At 53.7% G+C, this 20,516-nt stretch overlaps 7 protein-coding genes across 7 annotated transcripts; 3 read left to right on the forward strand and 4 right to left on the reverse strand.

Annotated features, from left to right (window-relative positions):
- Positions 1-1,030: 1,030 nt before the first annotated feature.
- Positions 1,031-3,053, reverse strand: BO86DRAFT_401459 (uncharacterized protein; the record flags this gene model as incomplete). Its single annotated transcript, XM_025673776.1, has 4 exons — positions 1,031-1,865; positions 1,936-2,548; positions 2,609-2,698; positions 2,789-3,053. 4 exons carry the CDS (start codon positions 3,051-3,053, stop codon positions 1,031-1,033), a joined length of 1,803 nt encoding a protein of 600 aa, XP_025525715.1.
- A 1,026-nt stretch (positions 3,054-4,079) lies between these two features.
- Positions 4,080-5,654, reverse strand: BO86DRAFT_342623 (putative integral membrane protein Pth11-like). The gene is made up of 5 exons (XM_025669116.1): positions 5,371-5,654; positions 5,281-5,317; positions 5,163-5,230; positions 4,726-5,102; positions 4,080-4,655 (listed from the first exon to the last, which is right to left on the reverse strand). The coding sequence occupies exons 1-5, from the start codon at positions 5,557-5,559 to the stop codon at positions 4,211-4,213; spliced, it is 1,116 nt and encodes a 371-aa protein (XP_025525716.1). The 5' UTR covers positions 5,560-5,654; the 3' UTR covers positions 4,080-4,210.
- A 2,279-nt stretch (positions 5,655-7,933) lies between these two features.
- Positions 7,934-9,164, reverse strand: BO86DRAFT_317623 (NAD dependent epimerase/dehydratase; the record flags this gene model as incomplete). Its single annotated transcript, XM_025668177.1, has 4 exons — positions 7,934-8,048; positions 8,102-8,697; positions 8,776-9,067; positions 9,121-9,164. The coding sequence occupies 4 exons, from the start codon at positions 9,162-9,164 to the stop codon at positions 7,934-7,936; spliced, it is 1,047 nt and encodes a 348-aa protein (XP_025525717.1).
- A 743-nt stretch (positions 9,165-9,907) lies between these two features.
- BO86DRAFT_342625 (uncharacterized protein) lies at positions 9,908-11,379 on the forward strand. Its single transcript, XM_025669117.1, has 2 exons — positions 9,908-10,093; positions 10,156-11,379. Exons 1-2 carry the CDS (start codon positions 9,992-9,994, stop codon positions 11,239-11,241), a joined length of 1,188 nt encoding a protein of 395 aa, XP_025525718.1. The 5' UTR covers positions 9,908-9,991; the 3' UTR covers positions 11,242-11,379.
- Positions 11,301-11,771, reverse strand: BO86DRAFT_144971 (uncharacterized protein). Its single transcript, XM_025666239.1, has 2 exons — positions 11,685-11,771; positions 11,301-11,628 (listed from the first exon to the last, which is right to left on the reverse strand). Exon 2 carries the CDS (start codon positions 11,606-11,608, stop codon positions 11,360-11,362), a length of 249 nt encoding a protein of 82 aa, XP_025525719.1. The 5' UTR covers positions 11,609-11,628; positions 11,685-11,771; the 3' UTR covers positions 11,301-11,359.
- A 701-nt stretch (positions 11,772-12,472) lies between these two features.
- BO86DRAFT_144935 (elongation of very long chain fatty acids protein) lies at positions 12,473-14,633 on the forward strand. The gene is made up of 2 exons (XM_025666238.1): positions 12,473-13,592; positions 13,656-14,633. Exons 1-2 carry the CDS (start codon positions 12,801-12,803, stop codon positions 14,505-14,507), a joined length of 1,644 nt encoding a protein of 547 aa, XP_025525720.1. The 5' UTR covers positions 12,473-12,800; the 3' UTR covers positions 14,508-14,633.
- A 1,603-nt stretch (positions 14,634-16,236) lies between these two features.
- BO86DRAFT_401464 (glycoside hydrolase family 35 protein) lies at positions 16,237-19,574 on the forward strand (the record flags this gene model as incomplete). The annotated part of the gene is made up of 6 exons (XM_025673777.1): positions 16,237-17,037; positions 17,088-18,087; positions 18,140-18,433; positions 18,485-18,556; positions 18,608-18,695; positions 18,773-19,574. 6 exons carry the CDS (start codon positions 16,237-16,239, stop codon positions 19,572-19,574), a joined length of 3,057 nt encoding a protein of 1,018 aa, XP_025525721.1.
- Between the last annotated feature and the right edge of the window lie 942 nt (positions 19,575-20,516).

Consider the following 20,516-nt stretch of genomic DNA (forward strand, 5'->3'; position numbering starts at 1 on the left):
AACTATAAACCATCCTCACCCCCCGCTCCCCGGCAACAACCATCCTCCCCACAATAGGCCCCAGCGCACGCGGCCGCACAATCCAAAGCAACCAATCCCCCAACACATCCCCGATAGAGTGGCCGTTCCCCCCCTCCCCCCCGGCTCTCAAACAAATACACCATCTCCTCGCCCGTCTCGAGCGTCATTTGCATGATGACCGGGGGATTCTCCAGCCCACACGCGCGGGCCAGCTCCCACCCGCCGTCTTCTGGGGTCGGTGAATTGCGTCAGGCGCTCCGGGTTGGATGACCAGCCTTCTGGCATGGTTTCGGGCTGGAGGGTTGTGTTGGGGATGCGCTGCGTCGCGTGGGTCTTGGGGACGGGAAAGGGGGGAGTGGGTGGCTGGTGGCTGTTTGGGGTTGGAGTTGGGTTGACGTACGAGGGTTTCGTCGGGGTTGAGGTTGAGGAATAGTTGGAGGTGGGTTGAGGATGAGGATTACCAGGGCCACCCACCAGTTGTTGTTTGTTGCGGGGGCTGGGGAGGGGGGTTCTTTGGGCGTGGGGTTTGGTTTTGAGCGGATTGGGAGGGTTTGGTTTGGCGGTGGTGGTGGAGGTGGAGGAGGTGGAGGAGTGCGAGGCGGTTGGGTGTGTGGTTCATGGTGATGTCGGTGGGGGTTGCAGGGGGAAGTGGGGGGCGTGGGAGGTTTGATTCTATAGAGTAGGGTAGTGTAGCGTAGTGTAGTGGTGTGTGCTGTAGAGCAGGAGACAGAATTCAAGTGGACGGAGGAGGTATAAGCTGGAAGAGGGAGAGTGGGCGACGTCAGAACGAGCAGGCGGGTTTGGGGCACAATTCCCTCAAAACTCTGCGGACAATAAATCACATTGGATTCACCTGATGAACAAACAGTATCAAGTCGAGAATTGCAGACCAAACCGAGTATGTATGTACTCTTTACATGGTATCGCAGATCATTTACACATGACAAACCCACCACCACCTTCGCATCAAATATCCAGTCCCTCAAGTCACCCAAGGCTTCCCAAATGCTCAACTCTCTCCGTCTCCTCGAGTCAACCCAAACGACTCCACCACCCCAGCCACAAACTCATCGAACCCCTCCAACACCCCATCCTCGTCCCCCTCAAACAGCCCCGCCTCCTCATAGATCGACACATCCGCACCCTCACTCCCCACCACATCCACCAGATCCGAAACATCCGGCCCGTCCACCGGCGTCGCCGGCCGATAATACGGCGTCGACGCCGCCGACACCGACGACCGCGAGGAGCCCGGAAACACGTCGCGGCGGTACTTGTAGGCGGGCAGGTTCTCCGCGAAGGTCCACTCCCAGTTCCCGTGGTCCGCCACCCGCGGGATGGGCAGGATGTGGCGGCTGTATCCGCTGTCTCCACGATCCTCCTCCAAGGGTGGGACGACGGGCTCCCGCGGGGTGTACGGGATGGCCAGGAGGGCGAACTCCTCCAGGTGGCGGGCGACGTGGTTGTACAGCCGGTGCGCGGCGTGAGAGGCGGCGACGTTGCCGGGGTAGGCGTCGTCGTTGCGCGGGGGGTCTTCGCCGGGCCGCGGGCCGCAGAACGGGCAGCGCCGGAAGATGGCTGGGTGGGGGCGGCGGGACTCGTGGCTGATGGTTTGGAGGTCCGCGGAGGTGTAGCCGTGCGCGTTGATGCCGTCTTGCTCGAAGGCAACCTGGCGGTAGAAGGTGCGGCCGCGGCAGCGGGGCACGCGGCAGGTCCAGGTTGAGGAGGAGTGGCTGGTTTCCATGTGGTAGAGCCATTGCTGCGGCGTGCGGAAGGTGTTGATCTCTGCGGTGCAGGTGTCGAAGATGCACATGTAGGGCTCGAGGTCGGTGAGGACGCGTTGTCTTTGTGCTTGGGGTGTCAGCCAGGTACGATGATTAGGGAAGAGCAAGGGGGATGAAGGACGGAACTCACCTCCATGCATCGTGCGAGACGTATCGAGCGGCTGGCAGCGTGAAGCGGCAGTACGGACACTCGAACTCCTCCTGGCCCGGGGCTAGAATGGGACGAGGGGGGTGCTCTTCGTGCGGTGCGTCTCGCATGGCCATCACGAACGTGGCGGGATTCATGTTCTGGCGGAGGACGTGCATGGGCGAGTCAGCCTGGAAGCGAGAGTGATAGGTGAGGGCCCTGTGACGAGTGACAACCATGGTCCCCAGTCGGGCGTTGAGCACCTTGTTATAGACATCGCAGCGGTGTCGAAGCGCACTGCGGACCACCATCTGGAACTCCTCGTTGACGTTCCGATCCCATTCGTCGCGGACGCTGTAGTCTGGGTGGTCCTGCAGCAGGACGCTCGGCGCATACATGCTGGAATGGGCGAGGAGATCCGTGGCCCAGTCCAGATTGCGGATGAGATGCCAGAGCTCGTAGCGGCAGAGCCGCAGAGCGTTGGTGAACGGGTCCTCCGATTGACGGTGCCGCGGCGCTTCGGCGAACTCGGCGTCGATATCTTCCTCCTCGTCCGACTCACTTTCAGACTCTTCCTGGCTGGACTCACCGTCTTGCTCAACCTCACCCTTTCTTTCTTCGGATAATTCAGAAGATTACCAGCCTGTACCACCACCGCCGCTGCCACCGTCCTTACCGTCCTCATCTGCTCCCATAGCAGCGACAGCAGCCTCCAGAGCTTCAACAGCCCCAACAACCTTCAACTCCTTTCTCAACTTCCGCCGATCTAAACCCCGGTCCCCAATTAGCACATCCATGCCCTTACCATACCAAAACCCTTATACATACCAATCCTTCAGAAACACGGGGAACTCACAAGACCGAATCCCCAGCATCATCGACTCCAGCCGGGTGAACAGCACACCCCGCACCTCGAGCTTGTTGCGCACCCGGTAATCCAGCGCCATGTCCACGCGGTCGGCCTCGAACACGTACCAGTGCTCTAGCCAGGCCGCGAATTGCACCCGGTGGACATGGAAGGCGTGCGGCGCGCGGTCGGCGTACCTCGCGGCGAGGACGTCCAGCTCCCTCTGGCACTTCCGGGCGAGCTCGACGAGCGGCGCCTGGCCCGGGGGGTTCATGATTACTTTTAGGTTTAGGTTGGGGAGGCGTTGGCGTTGGCGTTGGCGTTGGCGTTGGCGAGATTGGCGGGGTTGGCGGGGCTGTCGACGTTGTCTGGGTCGGCGGGGCTGTCTGGCTTGTCTGGCTTGTCTGGGGGTTGGCATTTTGATGCCCTGGGGGAGAGGGGAAGGGTGAGGGCTGTGAGTTGGGGAAATGAGGTTGAGGCTTTCTGGGGTAAGGTCTTGATCTTGTTTGGTGGGAAGTTGGGGTGATACCCCTGGGTTTCTTAGGAGGAAGAGGAATGCGAAACAGAGCTGAGGCTACAGGAATGTAAGTGGGATGTGGTTTGATGAGTTGAAGGGATAGATAAACTGTCTGTGACTCTTGTTTGATTATCATCACAGTCACAAGGTGGACAGGTGAGAAGAGATGGATGCACAGATGAACTTCAGAGCACTGGAGGAGAAGTGCAGGAAGACGAAATAGACACGAGAAGTAAAGACAGGAGGAATGTGTACACAGAGGAAAAGGAACAAGAAGAGGGCATGGGCAGGAAAGGTGAAGGCGAAGAAAACAGGCACAGTAAAAGCGTGTTGTACAGCTGGCTACCTCTCTGCGTTGCAATACTACCAGGTAGGTAGCGACCATTCCCTTCCATATCAATCGCATGCGCATAAACACGGCCGATTTGGGTTAGTATATGAAAGTACTCGGTATTCACCTCGTGGCAGTTCAGTTGTCTTGCATGGACTCCCAGGACCCACAGAAAACGTGCATGTCGGCATGCCGACAACAGTCGGGACCTTGAAAGCCGAATCGTGTTTCGGGCCGATGTGCAGACAACCTTGAACCTGCAGACACTATTGTTTCTTCCTCTTGTGAGACTCTGGTTGTTGTAGACCTGTCAGCTCACTCCCAAAGATCCGGAAAACAAAAAGAGAACTACCTGTCTATAAGTAAACCAAGTCATAATTATTTTTGTGCATGTCTAACTGAGTGAGAGCTTCACAGACCAAAACCTCCGCTATCCATACCTACTCCGATGCCGCAAAAGAAAACGCCAACCCTGTGCAGAAGTAAACATTATGTACAGTAAATACTCAATAATAACCACGGGATCTGAGCCAAGTACTGGGTATCTCCCTCTCTATAGCTCTCTTTTCTCATCATAACAACCTTACCGATGCTCTTCCCGGACGTGAAACTCCTTCTGTATCGTGATGGACAGGAGATCCATGGGGCCAGCCTCCTCATCGCTATGGCGGCCTTTACCTATACTGTCGAGCTCAAAATGCGCGGAGGTCGTCGTTAGCATGGCTTCCTCGTCGCGACGTGCGATCCTTTCATCTCCACCTTGGATCTTGCTGAGGATGTTGGGCGCGTACCGGACGGCCTTGGGTGGGCCAGTGCTGCGTGGCTTGGGCTTGACGGGAGCAGGTGTGCCCAGCATGCGGTTGAGGATGGTTCGGAAGAGTGGTTGCAGAACAGGGAGACAAGCGCAGAAAATGCCGATGGAGGGCTCAATGCTCGACCAAATGAAGACATCCCCAAGAATCCAGGTCACGTCGGCGCTGTTGACAAACGTGAAGTAGTAGATCCGGATCGCGCTCGCCACACAGACGCTTTCAGGTGGGCAAATCGTCAGCTGTGCTCATTTGAGTGGCACGGTACATGGAAGAAGCAAACACTTACAATCCGCCTAAGAGAAAGATACTCAAGATCTGGATCTTCTGTGATCGCCGGAGTTGGAGCCTCCACACCAGAGGAACAGGCACCAGCAAGATGACTATATCACCGACCATGTTTGCGACTGCGTGGCCAATGTAGAACGCGTATAGATTGTATCTCTCGCTGCCCCCTTCCGGGTTCAGGTATTTGGTCCAGTAGTAGGAGACAGGTTGACAGGCCGCCAGAAACGCAACGGTGCAGCCGACCCAGTAACTAAGCGCTAGGACTATACAAGCCCACATGGTCCACCTCATGCCGAAGATGCGCCGGTAGGATAGGATGATCGAGAGTTTGATGAGCGTGACAGTGGTCACGTACAGAAGGACATTGGCGAACAGAACCTACAGTAGTGTCTTCAAGTCAGTCAGTTGTTCCATTATAGGGCAGGAGGCTTTGCTGACCTTCACCATGGCGATGATATCTTCCATGTTTACTACCCAGATGTGCTTGCCGACGCCGTATTTGCCTCCTACGTAAAGTTAGCATTTGACCACTTCGGAATACATGACAGCCACGAACCCACTATAGCACTAATCATATTTGCCGTTCCAGAAAGCTATGTCAAGTGATCAGTTGAGGTCAAGGAAGTAGAAAGCATTGGGACTGTACCAGGGCTGCGACAATCAGCCAATCATCCAGGCCTATGCGAGCCTGCTGCACCTTTAACCGGGAGAACAACCGGACACTGATTGTGATACAGGCCAAAGTGTACATTGTCGCGACAATAGCGTCATTTTTGGATTCATTATTGGCCGTTAGGTCGATGCCTTTTGGCGGCAGACCGACGAGATCCGACATATCCAGCTCCTTTATCGATCGAGCGTGCCCACAAGCATCGTGGGATGAGCAATGCTCAAGTTTATGAGGACAGTGGGACAATCCGGGGGTCCGACTAGCTTTTGTTCCTTGATCCATCGATCAGGGGCCAAGTGAACTGGCCGTTAATATAGAGACCGAACCACATGGCCCAAAGCATGGTGGGCGAGCCTAGCCCTAACCCATGATGCAATCTTACAGTAACCCTGGGGCTGTTTTGCTTTTCTGTTCCTCTGCAAGATAGACATTCTAGAAGACGCACAAGCGATCCAGCCTGTGAGCTTCCATAGTGCGGATCGTATATTCATCACGGGGGGCCAAAGGCAGTCCTCTGGTTCTTAGCATGGTCGAAAGCGGGTGGGGGCGCTTTGACAGGCAGATTTCCACCCGGTCGGTCACTTTTCAACGGAGCACGTATTTTGTCGCGGAACGGCGCACTAACTGCCAGAGATTAATTGTTTCCATCCACTGTGCCCCGAACTGACTCAGTAGAAGAAAGGAGAAGCCCCGATATTTTGTTAAGACTTTTTAAAGGATCGGTTCCATATGTCTTCGATGAACCTTGAAAGACGAAGTCAGTGCAGCAGTTCGGTCTGTCCGAGAGGACGCCAACATAGCCTTCCGGCCCCAGCTTAGTTCTTACATGCACTTCAACCTCCCCCGGTAACGCAAGAGCTCTCCCTGTAGATGCATCCTTGCAAGGTTGGCACTGTGCGATCCTCACGCCCCCAAAAATCCCACGTTTTTCTGACTCGAATTCCCCGGTTGGCACGTGGGAATATCGGTGGCCTGATGACAGATTTCCAGGCAGTGCGGTAATCCGTGCGCTATTCGATCAAGCATGTTTCTGCCATATGAGACAGGGTTGCAAGAGACCCGCTAACCACGGAGAGATTCCCAAACAGAGCTTTGATGGTGCTTAATAGACGCCGATAAGTATCAAGCGGTGTGATGGTTTGCTGGGTCAACGAATTGACTTGGGGCATCTAGTTTTAAAGCCAGCCACCGATAGAGCAGTTGACGTATGCACTCCGTCGAACCTGCCGGCAATTTGTGATAAGCTATTTGATGTGGTAGGGGATGACAATACATTGTTCATGAGCCAGTGTCAGAGCTTTAGGAATATGAGTTCGAGCTTGGTTCGACTCGACGAATGGAATCGTGCTCAGTAATGATCGAAAGCAACCTAAGTACTATGTGGCAGTACTTCCGATGGGTGGTCTCTTTTCCGACCGGGCTGTTGGTTGTAGGGAGGTTATAATTGGATATAGAGCTGTACAATAATCTGAAAGCTGAACGTGCCCGTCAGATGACTATCTGCTCAGGATTGGACCCAGTAAATCGTAGGTTGTTCTTGGCTTGAGGGATGAGGTTCATCGGATTGTAAAGTGGCAGGGAATGGCGATGGCTGCATGCTTCCAGAAGCCGAGCGGGAAGACAAATCAGCCAAAACAACTCCGACCGGACCGACTGCCTAATCTTTCTATGACAGACAGCCCAGGCAAATTAAGGAACCTTCATATCCCATGAATCCATGATCCGCATCGAGGCAGCACAGTTCTTTCACCCAGACAAAGCTTAATCCCCCCTTTTATTGGAACAATTCAAAATATCGGAGCTTTACTTGCCTTCTCTCCCCCCTCAATTCCCTGTAAATCATGATCGACCGTTTCTTGGGTAGTCCCGAGCGTTTCACCACATGGATGGGACACCACAAAGCTTGAGCCGAGGCCTATATGTGACCTTTTTAAGATCCCACTGCATTCCACCTGTCTAACCCCTTGAATCTCCGCCTCACGTTGTGGGCGCCAGACAGCTACCCATACATCGATCGACGTCTCCTGTCACTTTTCTCTGTGAATTGTGATCATCACGGTGATCCTCAGTGACTAGTTTGCTGCAAATCTTGGCTCAACGTGCAGTACGATCATGCGCCGGTAATTCCCCCTCGGCAATTGTTTCTCTTCTTTGGGGTTGATTCATATCTGATCTTGTACAGTACAAATCACGCCATAGCTTGCACATCCCTAGATTTTCCAGCATCGACAAGTGTACGAGCCCTGAACCCTGTCGCAAAGCCAGTGCTAGCATTGATAATAGGGAATGCCCCCAGCACCCCTACCCCTTGTTCCCAGTGGACAAGTGGGGTCAAATGGATAAGCTTTGCATGCTGAAGGACAATATCCACATTCACCCACTACTTGGTGAATTCACCTAAAACAAATCCCGGGTGCATGACCCAGTTCCGAGCGGCGCAGCGGCGCGAAGCCTTCCAATACGGTCGTCAAGTAGCTTCCTGAGCTTTGGCTCGAGTCGAGGCGCGCTGTTCGGCGTGAGCACATCATACCCAGGCCCTTTATTGTTCCTGCAATATATCCTCGAAGGTCGATTTGATGGAGTGCTCCCAGTCGTGCTCGGTCTTCAAGGGCTTCCATCCAATCGCAAAAGCTTTGTCGGGTCTAGTACTAGAGCTATTTGTTCCGTCAGATCTTGTTCAGGATGGGGATGAGGAATTGCATCTCACTTAGAAGCAAAGCACGCTTCCGCATAACCCACGTCTCCATCGGCCAGTTTCTCTGCAGCATCCTTAAGGCTTATCGATCTAGGGCTAGCTGATTTCAAGACGCCCAAGTCATACCCTGCCTTGCCTATCCGGCTTGTCACATCAACCCACTTGTGAGACCCAGTGTTGGCGAAGTAGTAGCCATTCCGGCCAAAGGGGATTTCTTCGCCGGACAGAATCCTCGCCACTAACGTGACATAGAGACGAGCCAGGTCCTCTACATGGACATGGCCTAGCTTCGCTTCGCCAGTGTCGACATGTTCTGCGTAGCCAGATGCAATTGCGTTCCTGATCAGTGTGGGGATTTGGTGTGATTGGTCTTTGAACCACCCGCTTCCCCGGCCATAGACGAGTGGGGGCATGACGACGTACGCCTTGACTACCAAGCTTTCACTCGTCTGTATGGCTGTAACCTCGGCCGTCCTCTGTGCGTAGGCTTCTTGAGAGTCGCGCGTTTGCTCATATTCGAATATATTATCATCCTGATCGGAAAATGTTCGCAACTCGAATGAGGACGGCGTGATAGATGGGACGGATACGCAGGTTGTTCCCGATAGCTGAGGGTTTCCAAGATTACTCTGTCAAAATGCTTTCCTAGGATACCCTTATGGATAGCAGCAAGCACAGCTACTCACATGAAGGAAGTGAACATCTTGACCTGTTTGCTCACGTCTCTTGCTGAGACCCTGTATGAGTGCCTTGGTGGCAGCAACATGGAAGCCGGTCGCAACATTGACAACGATATCGTGGCTGCTCGCCGCTCGTGCTAGTCCATCTGCATCATCAAGACCAGACACAAGGGTCGTTTGAACCCCCTTGCTAGCCAAGAGATCTGCTTGCTCTGAGCGACGTACAATAGCCGTGATGGATAGCTTCGCGGGTTGAGTCTCGGCCAATTGGAGTAACTGATGCAGTACAGTCCCTCCACTGCAAGGATCGCGTTAGCGTTTCATATCACGCTCCTTCAAGATGAGACGTACATAAATCCTGTCGCTCCTGTCAAAAGTAGTTTGGTCTGCGTCATGGTCAATTGGCGTTCTAGTTTCTGTGGCGTACAATGAACATCCTCCACTCACTCAGGAGGTACAAGTCAGTTATATACATGTACCCCGCTTGGTGGCTGATCATTGCGATTACAAATAGAGCCTTGTCACATGCGGGACTTCGAGAAGGAATTCGGGTCTCCTCTGCCCTACGAAATGGAAGTGAAAATGACGATGAATCATATTTTGGTTCTATCTTGGAGGGGCTTTCGCTGGCGCTAGGCCCACGCGGAATATATTTTCCTAGCGCTTCCTCCAGCTTAGATTCGACATACTGGTAACTTCTTACTAACAAAGATCGTCTGTTGTCGTCATCACAATGTGAGACTCTGTTCCCCTGTAAGTTGTGACTTGTCTCGATATACGAGTATCTCTGACTAGACTAAATCTTTTACGATCATTGCAAGGGTGTGTGATATGTGGTACTATGAGCTTTCCCGGAACCTGCTTGCCGTAACTGTAGTATCTTGGGCCCTCTTATATAGATACTAGTGGGAGCTCTGTAAGGAAGTAGCATTCGTTCCGTCTCTCATTCTCTGCCTCCTTTCATGGCATTCCCTTTGCCATATCTGTACACTGTTCGCTTCGTACAAAGCAGACTAACTGAGTATACAATCACGTGACTGTGACCGACTCCAAAATAGTGCGGGAAGGTTATCACTAGCCGAATGCGGACAGGCGTGGGATGGGTTCCGCTCCGCCCCCGACCGCATCCGTCTGGCTCTTATCAACCACCGCTGCCATTTGATCGGCGTGTCTTCTGCCTAGGTTACCATAGACACTATCAGTTCTACATTTACTAGTCGATATGAGCGGCTTCAGAGGGGTTATGAAAGAGGGCTGGCATCCTAAAGGTCGAGATGGGAAGAAGGAAGGTTGGAGGAATGATTTCAAAGGCATCAATCAAGTGGTTCGTGTCTGCTCCCGATGACGCAGTTGAGCTTAGTGCTGACCAACTTCTCCAACAACCAGGCCGGATGGATGGGCAAAGGAAAGGACAAGGATGAGCGTGAAGAGCATGTCGCCGTACCACTCTCATCCTTGAAGGATCCTGCCTCTTTTGGACCACCGCCGAAGCACATCAAGTACCACGGCGCCGGAGCGCTCCCGAACGAACTCACACCGGACCGGAGAGGCTTGGGCGCCCCCTTATCTCAAGACCAGATTAATCAACAACATGCACGACAACAGGAGGAGGAGCAAGCTCGGAATGATGAGGCTCAGAAGCCAGCAGCACCTCCTCTACCATATCGAGTGAATCGGACAGGACTAGATACCGCCAACCTACCGCCACCCCCAGTCAGGCGCGTGGACTCTCCGGCAGACTCTGTGACATCTACCAGCTCAAAGCCAAAACCCAGCGTTCCACCTCGACTTCCGTCTCGGGCCAGCTCGACGCTGTCCTCGCAGCCGCCCACTCCGCCTCCCGCCTACTCCACACAGCCGTCAACCACCAAACCTCTCGAAGGATACCTGAATCAGAATGCCACTTCTAATCTCTCCCGAGCCGGTATCTCAGTGCCTGCTCTCGGCATCGAGAGTGATAGCAGTCGTTCCGGCGCTGCTTCACCACCAACTGCAGGCCCAGTTGGTCAAGCTCCAGTAAATGAGCTCCAGGCTCGCTTTTCTCAGCTGAGAACCACATCCTCTTCCCCAGCACCTCCTTCGCCAGCACGACGAGGAAGTACCTACGCAAACGAATCATCACCTGTGTCTACCACCCACGCCCGGAGTGGTTCTGCGTCGGTCAACGACTTCCGCGAGCGACATAGCGACAAGATCGATGCCGGCAAACAAAAGCTAAACGGGCTCAATGAGAAATATGGAATCTCGCAGCGGGTCAACAAGTTCTTTGATGACCAGAAGTCCCCAAGTGCTCAGGTGCCCCCGGTGCCCCCGCATCCGGTTGTACATCGTTCCTCATCGAGCGTCGACTCCCTGGGCCAAAGAAAGGCCCCGCCGCCGCCGCCTCCAAAGAAGGCGGGGATGCGATCAACGCCTGTTAATAGCACAGGCTCTGCGCCGCCGCCTGTTCCATTTAGCACTAAACCCCGCTGAGCACAGGGTGACTATCATTTTTATGTAACATTAGCCGGTTGTTATTATGCGCGAGATGCTCGCACTGCTGCACACGTACTTCAGCGAATCATGGCGATTGCTGGATATCAGTCGTTCTCTATACATTCAACTGTACATAAGGTTTTAGGCTAGAGAGAAACATGGATGACAGAAGCTGGAGTAGCCCAAGTGTAGTACTACAGGTACTAATCCGATTGAGTATAGCCAGTAAAAGAGAGGCAATGACGTCGGTGGGCCATGCTGACTCAGGTTCGAAAGAATGAATATTGCCGCTGCTCACCGCTTGCCATGGCTGCCTAATTCTGGGGGCTCGCATTATTCCTCGATGAGGTCTACTTGATGTCATTTGGTTCGAAACGGTGGTTACTGTATGAGTATGTTATTGTTCATCCGTCAATGGCTTGATTGCGGGGAGAGCGAACATGCGGGACCCTGATGTACAGTACGCCATGGATGTTGGCCACCATTGGCGTCATTATATGGTCAGAGAATTATCCAATTGAGCTGGTTGGTAAACCAAGGCTCCCTACTCGAACGAGGAGAAGCAAAGGATTCTTCTATGCAGGAACGGGCAGGTGCCTTAGGCTCTCACAGTACTATGAAGATAGCTTCCATTCTCAGCCCCTTCTCGAACTACCTACAAAAGCATCCCTTGGTGGCTGACCACAATCTCTTGCCAGGGAGTGGCCGGACCAACCCCAGAGTTCCGAATAAGGTGTGATAGCGGCGTTAATCACAGTCACAAGCATACCGGACCTCTCCAGAAATTTATTGCGCATTTGAGTCTGCCTGCCTTTGTTGGGCCGAGGCTTTGAAGGGCGACCGAATTCCCAACAAAACGCATCATGGCTCCACTTTAATGCTCTTGTCGTTGCTCCCATTTGTCCTTATCTGGGTATCCTGCTTGGCTCAGTCCGGCGACAGGTCGGAGCTGCGATGAATGGAAGTTGAATTGATCGCAGTGACTGGATAATGGATATTATTGACCTCTTGGACTGTTTCTGAGTAGTCCCAAGTTTCACCCGTTGAAAAGAGATAATTGCCTCTGCTTTCCTTCCAAGCGCCTACGACGATCTTTCTTTTATTTTTTTTTTCTTGGTTAACCTCCGTCATTCCTCTTTCTTAAATCCCTATTCTCTTTCCCTCATTGCATAACCCGAGGATTAACAGGGTTGATGCGACAAGGAAAAAATTGATCCTTTATCCGAACTCTTATCGGAGTGATTGGCGCCTGTGCTCTTGCGGTATTGCGGTATTGTATTGCGGGTGTGGTTTTCCACTAGAACTTTTTTTTTTTTTTTTTTCCAAAGCCGGCTTCCTTCCCTTTTTTGGGGTCAAGGACGTGGACTGTTGAGAAAAGCTTCCCCGTTTACCCCATTATCGGTGTCATTGGACGTGACTAGGGCATAACTATCTGCTCAATTCCTCCCTTTTGTTCACTTAGGCACTACAATATCTCCCTTTGTATTTAACTCACTACCATCGTCTGCCTCTCTATACATACCCATATACCATTGTCCGCGCCCGATTGCGTCACAATGGTCGACATCACCGTCGATGGCCAGTCGAACCCGGCTGTCATCCGGTTCGGACTCCCTCCTTCTTCTCTTCTACAATTCCCTCCCAGTGAGCTTCCTGCTACGCTGCCTGCGCCCATTACCTCCGAGCCGACCTGGTACCAGCCCTTCAACATCTCTCCCGAACTATACAACCAGCTCCTGGACGTGCGCGTTCCCATCACCATCGCCAGTGTCTACGCCGTCACTGTCATCTTGTTGAACCGGGTTAACAAGAGTCGCGGTTACAAACCCTGGGGTTTCAGTCAAACGAGGCTCTTCAAGCTCTTCGTGATCCTCCACAATGTCATCTTGGCTATCTATTCCGCATGGACCTTCGCCGGCATGATCCGCGCCTTCCGCAACTCGTGGCCCAGTCACGATGACCCCAACTACGTCGCAGCCGTCGCAGACACTCTGTGCAAGGTCAATGGCCCGCGCGGCTATGGCAATGCCGCTGTCTACAATCCTTCTGTCGAGCAGTGGACCATTCGGAACCCTGAATACAAGCTGGCTGAGACAGGCGTGCCCGATTTCACGGATGTCGGCCGCCTGTGGAACGAGGGATTGGCCTTCCTTGGATGGATCTTCTATCTGTCCAAGTTCTATGAAGTTTTGGACACCGTGATCATCCTCGCCAAGGGTAAGAAGAGCTCCACGCTGCAGACATACCACCATGCCGGTGCCATGATGTGCATGTGGGCTGGAATCCGCTATGTTGCGCCTCCCATCTGGATCTTCACCTTGGTTAACTCCGGTATTCACGCTCTCATGGTACGTAATCCAAACCCGTTTTCACAGCGTTGCCCACTTAGCGCTGACTGACACATTGCACAGTACACTTACTATACCATCACTGCTCTGCGTATCCGTGTCCCTACCGTGATCAAGAGGTCCTTGACTACTATGCAGATTACTCAGTTCATCATTGGTTCTGCCATGGCTGCGTCCTATCTCTTCATCAGTTACACCCTCCCAGCCAGCCAGGCTGCTTTCGAAGCTCCCATTTCGACTGCTCAATTTGTGGCTGCCGAAGCTGCGGAGGAGGGATTGGTGCCTTGGATCAAGAAACTGGCTTTCCGGGCCGCAGGTGCGGAGGGCCCTGCCGAGAACGTGGGAGTTCCTGACACCCCTGCTGCTGCTCCTGTGCAACCCCACCGTGTTGGTCCCATGGTCACTTGCATGGATACCACCGGACAGGGTTTCGCGATCTGGCTCAACGTTGTGTACCTCCTCCCCTTGACTTACCTCTTCGCCCGTTTCTTTGTCCGGTCTTATCTGTACCGCAAGGAGCCGGGCGCTCGCCAGCCCAGCAACATTCAGGCCGCTGAGAAGGCTGGCTTGGATGCCTTGAAGGGTGTCAGCCGCGAAATCCGCAAGGCGGTCGAGGTGAACGGAGAGACCAGCGAGAGCACCGAGGATGAGGCGCTCAACCGCGTCCAGGCGCTCCGATCGCACAACAAGTCCCAGCAGAAGCCGGCTGTCGAGAACTCGCCCATTCGCACACGTGCCACCACTGCCAAGCAGAAGGCCCGCGCTGTGTCCAGCGATGCGGATTCCGACCAGGGCTTCTCGACCGTTTCCTCTAAGAAGGGCGCCAAGAAGACCACCAAGGAGGAATTGCAGGCCCCCCCTGTTGTCGATGCCAAGGACTCCAACCCGTTCGAGGTTCTGGATCGATCTGCCTAGGTTCGGGGACTTTGAGCCCTGATGTCTCTTCGAGAAAAAACCATTTATCACAGTCCCGCTCCGAAGAATGCCTCACGAGCTAGATGGCGCAATCTCTCCGATTCAGCTTCTGTCGAGGTTATCACTCATCTCAGCTCCATTTCTTCCTTGCGGTTATCTCTTGTCAGAATTCATGCCGCTCTGAATTTCTGGACCGGCCACGCAGGCCATCGAGGATGAATCAGCGATCGCGCCCCGATCGACTCAGGCGCGATGAATCTCCGCAAGCTGCGCCAAGGCTGTATGGAAGCTGGTTCCCTGGTGGCTGCTTTCGCACTTTCCCCACGCTCAGTTGTATACTATTCCAGCCCCGTGTCTTATTTGCGATGGTGGATTGGGCTGCAGCTCTTTGCTATTCCTGTCTATAACAACTTTTGTCCTTTTGCCGTTCAATGTTTTCTTTTGGTTGGTGTACATATTGGGGGCGTCATTTGCAGGTGGGTTTGCGCTTTCTGTGTCACTGGGAGTCTCTGGGTAGGATGCGGAAAAGTGAATAGCTATTATTGATCAAATAAGCAAGATCAAATCAGAACAATGGAACCAACAAATCAGCATCAGGGTTGTCTGAGAAGGAGGGACTTTCGAAATGTACTCGTATCGTCGTGCCTCTGCTGTTTTTTAGTTGAGATGAGGGCGGTCATGTGAGGCACCGCCTACGCAGTCCTCCGTCGGTTTTGTCCAAATCCCGCTGCCTCCAGGCCGGAGTTCCCCCTCCCTCCTGTTCAACTTTCCAGTATAACTCGCTCTCAGCGCTCATGATGAGCCCATCATTGGCAATGATCCGGTCGAAGTCGGACTCAGTCTTCTGCAGCGATGCTATCGTCGTCCTCAGTCATTTGACCTGCATTGATTGCGATGGAGTGATTTCCACACAATGGGAAGGAAAATTGGAACCAGAACCGAGGCTGATCCTTCCAGATCAGGTCCACACATCATAAGACAATTTGACCAGGTCGGCAAGATGAATCATTCAATCAAGAGAGATGACCGGCCCCCTCCCCTCTTATTCGAGAAGTCGGTCTCCGGCGCAATCGCAGGCCGGGCGTGGACGATGAATGGAGGAAAAACTCCCCAGGCTAAACTTCCCCACAGCCGTCTCCCCGCCGGACTTGGGTGGCTATGACGAACCGGCGGTGGTTCAGACCCTGGTCCCTTTCCCCACATCCCTCATCTCGCCTTTTGCTCTAAAGCACGCGGCAGAGAAGCTCTGCGCCTCTTCATTTACCAGTTTGTCGACGCGCAACGGCTCTAGTGCATCGCATGAGCGACCTAATCAACTGCATATTAAATGTCCTCGCTTGGGCCCAATCGCTTACCGTCTCCGGCCTCCACCAGTGGAGTACAGTGGACAATGTCGGGTCGTTCGGTCGTTTGGTCCTCTTTCCTGTTTCCCCCAGCAGAGCTGAGCTTTTTACCAAGTTGAGCTCGCGGGCACTTTTTTTTTCTCTCTCTGCTCCGGTCTTTCGTCAGTACCGACGCCAAAAGTCAATTCCGGTGTCTAGTAGCTTCCGACCGGTTGACGATGCAAAACTTTTGGTGACGTGGGGTACCTACCTGCCTGGCTAGGGAACGGGGTATAAATTGAGGGCTCCTGGTCGCGGCCGTTCAAGGAAAATGTTTCCTCCCAGGCACATTTTTCTTTTTGCCTTGCCATTGTCTTGCCCGCGCGGACAGGTGCATGGTCTGAACCATGGCGCGATTACTCTTGCCAATATCTCTTTTGCTGGCAAACTCAGGTCTGCTGGCCACTGCTCAGAATCAGACTGCTGAGGGGTGGGAAGTCTTCAACAATGGACTGACCACCGACGTGCAATGGGATCATTACAGTTTCCATGTGAACGATCAGCGAGTCTTTGTGTTCTCTGGCGAGTTTCACTACTGGCGCATTCCCGTTCCTGGCTTGTGGAGGGATATTCTGGAGAAGATCAAAGCTGCTGGCTTCACCGGGTTCTCCATCTACACCAGCTGGGGATACCATTCCCCAAACAACCACACGGTTGACTTCTCCACCGGTGCTCACAACATCACCTCGATCTTCGATCTTGCGAAGGAGCTCGGTCTGTACATCATCGTTCGTCCCGGACCGTACGTCAACGCGGAAGCCAATGCTGGTGGGTTCCCCTTGTGGTTGACCTCCGGTGAATACGGAACCCTGCGGAACAATGATTCGCGGTATACGGATGCCTGGAAGCCATACTTCGACGAGGTTTCTCAGATCACCAGTCGCTACCAGGTCACCAATGGCCACAACACGATCTGCTACCAGATCGAGAACGAGTATGGTGACCAATGGCTTACCGACCCAAGCCAGAGGGTTCCCAATGAGACTGCAATTGATTATATGGAGCTCCTCGAGGCAAGCGCACGCGACAATGGCATCACAGTTCCCTTGACCTTCAATGACCCCAACATGAATGCAAAGTCCTGGTCCAGTGACTGGTCTGATGCTGGAGGCAATGTTGACGTTACTGGTGTTGACTCCTACCCTTCTGTAAGTGATTATCTCAGAGACTTATTTCTCTACCAGTCTGACTTGTTTAGTGCTGGTCATGCGATACTAGTGTGTGCGACTCCACCAACGGCGCATATGTTCCTTATCAGCTGGTCGAATACTATACCTACTTCCAAGAGTTCCAACCCCACATGCCCTCGTTCCTCCCCGAGTTTCAGGGCGGCTCCTACAACCCATGGGCTGGCCCCGAAGGTGGATGCGGTGACGATACCGGTGCGGACTTTGTCAACCTCTTCTACCGCTGGAACATCGCGCAGCGGGTCACCGCCATGAGCTTGTATATGCTGTACGGAGGAACCAACTGGGGTTCAATTGCTACGCCTGTGACCGCGACCAGCTATGACTACTCCGCGCCCATCTCTGAGGATCGCTCAATTGGCTCAAAGTACTACGAGACCAAGCTGCTGTCGCTGTTCACCCGCAGTGCGGGCGACTTAACCATGACGGACCTGGTTGGAAATGGAACCCAGTACACCGACAACTCCCTTATCACGACCTACGAACTCCGGAACCCTGAGACCAATGCTGCATTCTACGTGACGCGGCACGCGGATTCCACCTCGGACACGAATGAAGCTTTCAAGCTGCACCTCAACACGTCAGCTGGAAACTTGATTGTTCCCCGCAACGGAGGCAAAATCAGAATCGATGGACATCAGTCCAAGATCATCGTCACGGATTTCAACCTCGGCTCGGAGACTCTGCTGTACTCCACGGCCGAAGTGCTTACCTACTCGGTCATCGACAATGAGCCGACTCTTGTCCTCTGGGTGCCGACCGGCGAGTCTGGAGAGTTCGCCGTGAAGGGTGCCAAGTCCGGATCTGTTCTCTCGAAGTGTGCGAAATGCTCTCAGCCGACCTTCAAGCGGCAGGGAGGCAGTCTGACCGTCAGCTTCACCCAGTCTGCGGGAATGAGTGTGCTGAACATCGACAACAAGCTGCGCGTGGTGCTTCTGGATCGGACCGCAGCCTATCTCTTCTGGGCCCCTACCTTGACCGAGAATCCTTTGGCCCCTGCCAACGAGACAGGTAGGAAATCTCACTTCGGCTTATCATCTGCAGAATACTAACTTCCCGATAGTACTCATCCAAGGTCCCTACCTTGTCCGTTCGGTCAAGGAAGATGGCAACACTCTTGAGATCAAGGGTGACGCGGTCAACGCTACGGAGATTGAAGTCTTCGCTTCCACGAAGGTCAAGAGCCTGACCTGGAACGGCAAGCAGATCAAGTCGACCAAGACTGCCCACGGTAGTCTGCGAGCCTCTTTGGCAGCTCCCAAGGCTATTACTCTTCCAGCTTTGACATCCTGGAGATCGAACGACAGCTTGCCTGAGCGTAGTGTGTCATATGATGATACTGGTGCTGCCTGGGTTGGTATGTATACTCTACACCGGTGTTTAAGGCTATAGACTAACGAGATTCAAGCGGCCGACCACATGACGACCTACAACCCCCAGCCCCCGGCTACCCTTCCAGTCCTGTACGGTGATGACTACGGTAAGCACTTCAGCTTGTTACAGAACGAATATCAACTAATCACGAATACAGGTTTCCACAACGGCATCCGTCTGTTCCGCGGATACTTCAATAGTTCCGCCTCCGGAGTATTCCTCAACATTCAAGGTGGAGACGCATTGTAAGCTTTCCCACTATCCCCTCCACCCTTTAGCCCCTTCTGCCTAGAGAGAATGTAATAAGCTAATCCCCAAATAGCGGCTTCTCCGCCTGGTTGAACGGCCACTTCGTCGGCTCCTACCTCGGCAACGCTACCATCACCCAAGCCAACAAGACCATCACCTTCCCGGCCGAGTACCTCTCCTCCGACCCAAAGACCACCCCGAACGTCCTGCTCGTCGTCCACGACGACACCGGCCACGACGAGACCACCGGTGTCCTCAACCCCCGCGGCATCCTCGAAGCGCGCTTGTTGTCCAACACCACCACCCCCGAATTCTCCCACTGGCGCCTTGCCGGCACCGCGGGCGGAGAATCCAACCTCGACCCTGTCCGCGGCGTCTACAACGAAGACGGCCTCTTCGCCGAGCGTGTCGGCTGGCACCTTCCGGACTTCGACGACAGCAAGTGGACTGTTGCTTCGTCCTCGTCGTCGTCGTCATCCTTGTCGTTCACCGGCGCGACCATCAAATTCTTCCGCACCACAGTGCCCCTCCACATCCCCACGGGACTGGACGTCTCCATCTCGTTCGTCCTCGGCACCCCCGACGACGCTCCCAGCAACGCCTACCGCGCCCAGCTGTTCGTCAACGGCTACCAGTACGGCCGGTACTTCCCCTACATCGGCAACCAGGTCGTCTACCCGGTCCCCGCGGGCGTGCTGGACTACAACGGCGAGAACACCATCGCCGTGGCGGTGTGGGCGCAGACCGAGGCCGGCGCCGGGATGACTGTGGACTGGCGCGTGAACTACGTTGCGGATAGTTCGTTGAGTGTGGTCGAGCTGGAGACGGCGGACTTGCGGCCCGGGTGGACCGAGGTGCGCGAGAAGTATGCTTGAGCGAGAATGCTTGAAGCGTTTTTGTCCGGGAGGTCTAGTGTTTTTCTTGTTCCCCCCCCCCCCCCCCAGGTAGAAGGGTGATTGAATGAAGCAAACAATGTATAGCGAGCATACTTAGCTTGAATGAGCATGAAGAATGAAGAATGTGAACTGTGTATCTTGCGGCTTTGAGTGCTCGATTAGCATTCGGACAGGTAGGAGTACTGTACCGTATCTACAGCCGAGATAGCTCTTCGGCAATGACGCTCAGGTCTATTCTCGAACCGGGCAACCACAACGAGGTGCTCAAGCCAACCCCAGAGACACCATGAAACCCCCCCCCCCCCTCCTCCACCAGACAATCAGCCGATCTACAGCCCCATCCGAAGAAGGCGAAGGGGAAGAAGGTACTGTCCCCCACAAGCCCAGGGGAAAAAAAATATACGGGCACCAGATCCGGTACGCAGCCTCAAAGAAGCCCAGGGGAACCGCTACTACGAAGGTACCGCCATCCATGGACATCAGCACTACCCTGCCCCCTATCGTTGACTCTACTACCCTAGACTAGACCATAACCCTGTCACTGACTGTTCGTAACGCACAGTAGGTAGTAGGTAAGGTAGTAGGCACTAGGTAGGTAGTGACCTGTACCCCATACCCACGCAGCGTAACCTACACCTACTCTGCTTCGCTTCGCTTCACCCTTCAGAGTTGTGTATATATGTATGGATGGATGCACAGCACCAGTTTTTTTCTTTGGTCGGAATATTGATATGTACAGTACGGTGCACTACATACAACCCGTATGCGAAGGTTGGATTGTTTGTTGTGGTGGTTTTGATAATTTTCCCGGTGAGGGGGGGCGCACTCGAAGCAACTTACTTTTACTTTCTGGTCGACATGTTTTTTTTTTTTTTTTTTTTTTTTTTTTTTCGGATGGTACGGTGAGTTGAGTGGGGTCTG

Source organism: Aspergillus japonicus (genome assembly GCF_003184785.1).
Source record: "Aspergillus japonicus CBS 114.51 unplaced genomic scaffold BO86scaffold_41, whole genome shotgun sequence".
Lineage (NCBI taxonomy): Eukaryota > Fungi > Ascomycota > Eurotiomycetes > Eurotiales > Aspergillaceae > Aspergillus > Aspergillus japonicus.

What these genes read in the sequence shown, in the direction of transcription:
- BO86DRAFT_342623 (XM_025669116.1), bottom strand. Translation starts at nt 5,559, where the DNA reads ATGTCGGATCTCGTCGGTCTGCCGCCAAAAGGCATCGACCTAACGGCC. An exon ending in GGCTGATTGTCGCAGCCCTG is followed by an intron (nt 5,318 to 5,370) that starts GTACAGTCCCAA and finishes CACTTGACATAG; the next exon opens with CTTTCTGGAACGGCAAATAT. An exon ending in ATCTTTCTCTTAGGCGGATT is followed by an intron (nt 4,656 to 4,725) that starts GTAAGTGTTTGC and finishes CCCACCTGAAAG; the next exon opens with CGTCTGTGTGGCGAGCGCGA.
- BO86DRAFT_342625 (XM_025669117.1), top strand. Translation starts at nt 9,992, where the DNA reads ATGAGCGGCTTCAGAGGGGTTATGAAAGAGGGCTGGCATCCTAAAGGT. An exon ending in TCAAAGGCATCAATCAAGTG is followed by an intron (nt 10,094 to 10,155) that starts GTTCGTGTCTGC and finishes TCCAACAACCAG; the next exon opens with GCCGGATGGATGGGCAAAGG.
- BO86DRAFT_144971 (XM_025666239.1), bottom strand. Translation starts at nt 11,608, where the DNA reads ATGACATCAAGTAGACCTCATCGAGGAATAATGCGAGCCCCCAGAATT.
- BO86DRAFT_144935 (XM_025666238.1), top strand. Translation starts at nt 12,801, where the DNA reads ATGGTCGACATCACCGTCGATGGCCAGTCGAACCCGGCTGTCATCCGG. An exon ending in CCGGTATTCACGCTCTCATG is followed by an intron (nt 13,593 to 13,655) that starts GTACGTAATCCA and finishes CACATTGCACAG; the next exon opens with TACACTTACTATACCATCAC.